The sequence below is a fragment of the Solanum lycopersicum genome, chromosome 11 (genome assembly GCF_036512215.1).
Source record: "Solanum lycopersicum chromosome 11, SLM_r2.1".
Lineage (NCBI taxonomy): Eukaryota > Viridiplantae > Streptophyta > Magnoliopsida > Solanales > Solanaceae > Solanum > Solanum lycopersicum.
In genome coordinates, this window is record NC_090810.1 from 48,971,110 (window position 1) to 48,973,135 (window position 2,026).

The window sequence follows — 2,026 nt, forward strand, 5'->3', positions numbered from 1 at the left end:
GTCCTCCTACTTGGGGACCAAGTTAGATTTCTCCTATAAATAGAGTGCTCCTCTTCATTGTTAATTCATTCATCAAGAGAAATAAAAAGTCTTCTCTTTTTTTCTCTCTAGCTTCTTCTTCTTATTCTATAGTTTTATAACACGTTATCAGCACGAGACTCTAATTTCTCAAAAGTGAAGGTGAGACTCTAATTTCTCAAAAGTGAAGGTTAGATTTGACGAATTAATAAAGGTATTATTTATTCTTTTGTTTTTAATTTTAATGGCCAATCTTACAAAACTAGAGTTCACTGCCCTTCAAAGTTCGGGCAGGAACTACCTCTCATGGGTGTTGGATGCTGAAATCCACCTTGATGCAATGGGTCTTGGAGACACCATAAAAGAAGAAAATAAGGCATCAAATCAAAACTGTGCACGAGCAATGACATTCTTGCGTCATCATCTCGACGAGATTCTGAAAATCGAATATATGACAGGTAAGGATCCACTTGTTTTATGGAAAAACCTAAAAGAAAGATTTGACCACTTGAAGATGGTCATACATCCAAAGGCACAATATGATTGGATGCATCTAAGGCTACAAGACTTTAAGTCTATACATGAGTATAATTCTGCCATGTTCAGAATCACTTCTCAATTGAAATTATGTGGAGAAACGGTTAGTGAGATTGATATGATGGAAAAGATGTTCTCCACTTTCCATGCCTCGAATGTTCTCTTGCAGCAACAATATCTAGAGAAAGGTTTCAAAAAGTATTCTGAACTAATTTCTCATCTTCTTGTGGCCTAGCAAAATAATGATTTATTATTGAAAAATCATGAGAATCGACCTACTGGATCTGAACCACTTCCTGAAGTGAATGAGGCATACGCCCACCATGCTAGGCGTGGAAAAGGTCGCGGTCCTCGTGGTCGTGGAAGTGGTCGTGGACGTGGACGTGGTCGTGATTATGGTCAAGAACGTAATTCTAATCTTGGCATTAATCATTCATCAAATAAAAAGGAAAAAAGAAAGGATGAGAAACGTGAAACAACTAGGGAAGGTTGTTTTCAATGTGGTGGAAGAGGTCATTATGCACGTGATTGTCGTACTCCCAAACACTTGGAAGTAGCAGATTTTTTCGCACATCCTGAAGGAAAAATAGATCACTTAATTAGTGATGATTCTGTGAACATGGAAGAGTGATATTTTTTTTGTAGTATTTATTAATAAATTTCATGTAATGATAGTTGTTTGCATGAATATTAGTATTTTAAATTAGTTTAGTCGTTCATTAGCTTGTTCCTTAATTCTTAATAATATAATATATATTTTTCATTGATTTATTTATATGATTCTAATATGATAGAGTTAGTCAAATACTAAACTTTATCACGTGTTTGTATTATATTAGGTCTTTAACTTGATGTAATGTTAAAAACATGCAGTCTGTTATTAACAAGGATTAAATAATGATTTTATTTTATTTTCCTAACAACTCGTTTTTGACTTAGAGGAAACAATAAATTAAGGCTCAATTTCTAATATTTAATCATTAATTTATTCCTTTGAATATGTTGTACCCTTTTGACAACACTAATATTTAATATATATTTATTTTGTGTATGTCATTTTATGTGAAGATATGGATAATTCTAAGAACATATTATCGAAATATGAAGATATTTGTTTGATTGATTCTGATACAACACATACGATATTCAAAAATAAGAAATATTTTTCTCATTTAAGTATGGGTAAAATAAATGTTACTACAATTTTTGATAGTACTAATATGATTGAGGGCTTTGGAAGAGCCATTGTAATTTTGCCCAAGGGAACTAAACTCATCATTAATAATGTTATGTTTTCTCCAAAATTTAAGAGAAACTTGTTGAGTTTTAAAGATATCCGTGAAAATGGTTATCACATCCAATAAATGGATGAAATAAATCTTGAATATCTTGGTATCACCAAGAATGTCTCTGGGCAGACATGTGTTATAGAAAAGTTCCATGCTTTATCTTCTGGCTTCTACTGGACAAA

The 2,026-nt window shown here is 32.4% G+C and overlaps 1 protein-coding gene across 1 annotated transcript; it reads left to right on the plus strand.

Annotated features, from left to right (window-relative positions):
* Window positions 1-262: 262 nt before the first annotated feature.
* LOC104644676 (uncharacterized) lies at window positions 263-1,186 on the plus strand. Its single transcript, XM_069291049.1, has 2 exons — window positions 263-658; window positions 791-1,186. Exons 1-2 carry the CDS (start codon window positions 263-265, stop codon window positions 1,184-1,186), a joined length of 792 nt encoding a protein of 263 aa, XP_069147150.1.
* Window positions 1,187-2,026: the final 840 nt, after the last annotated feature.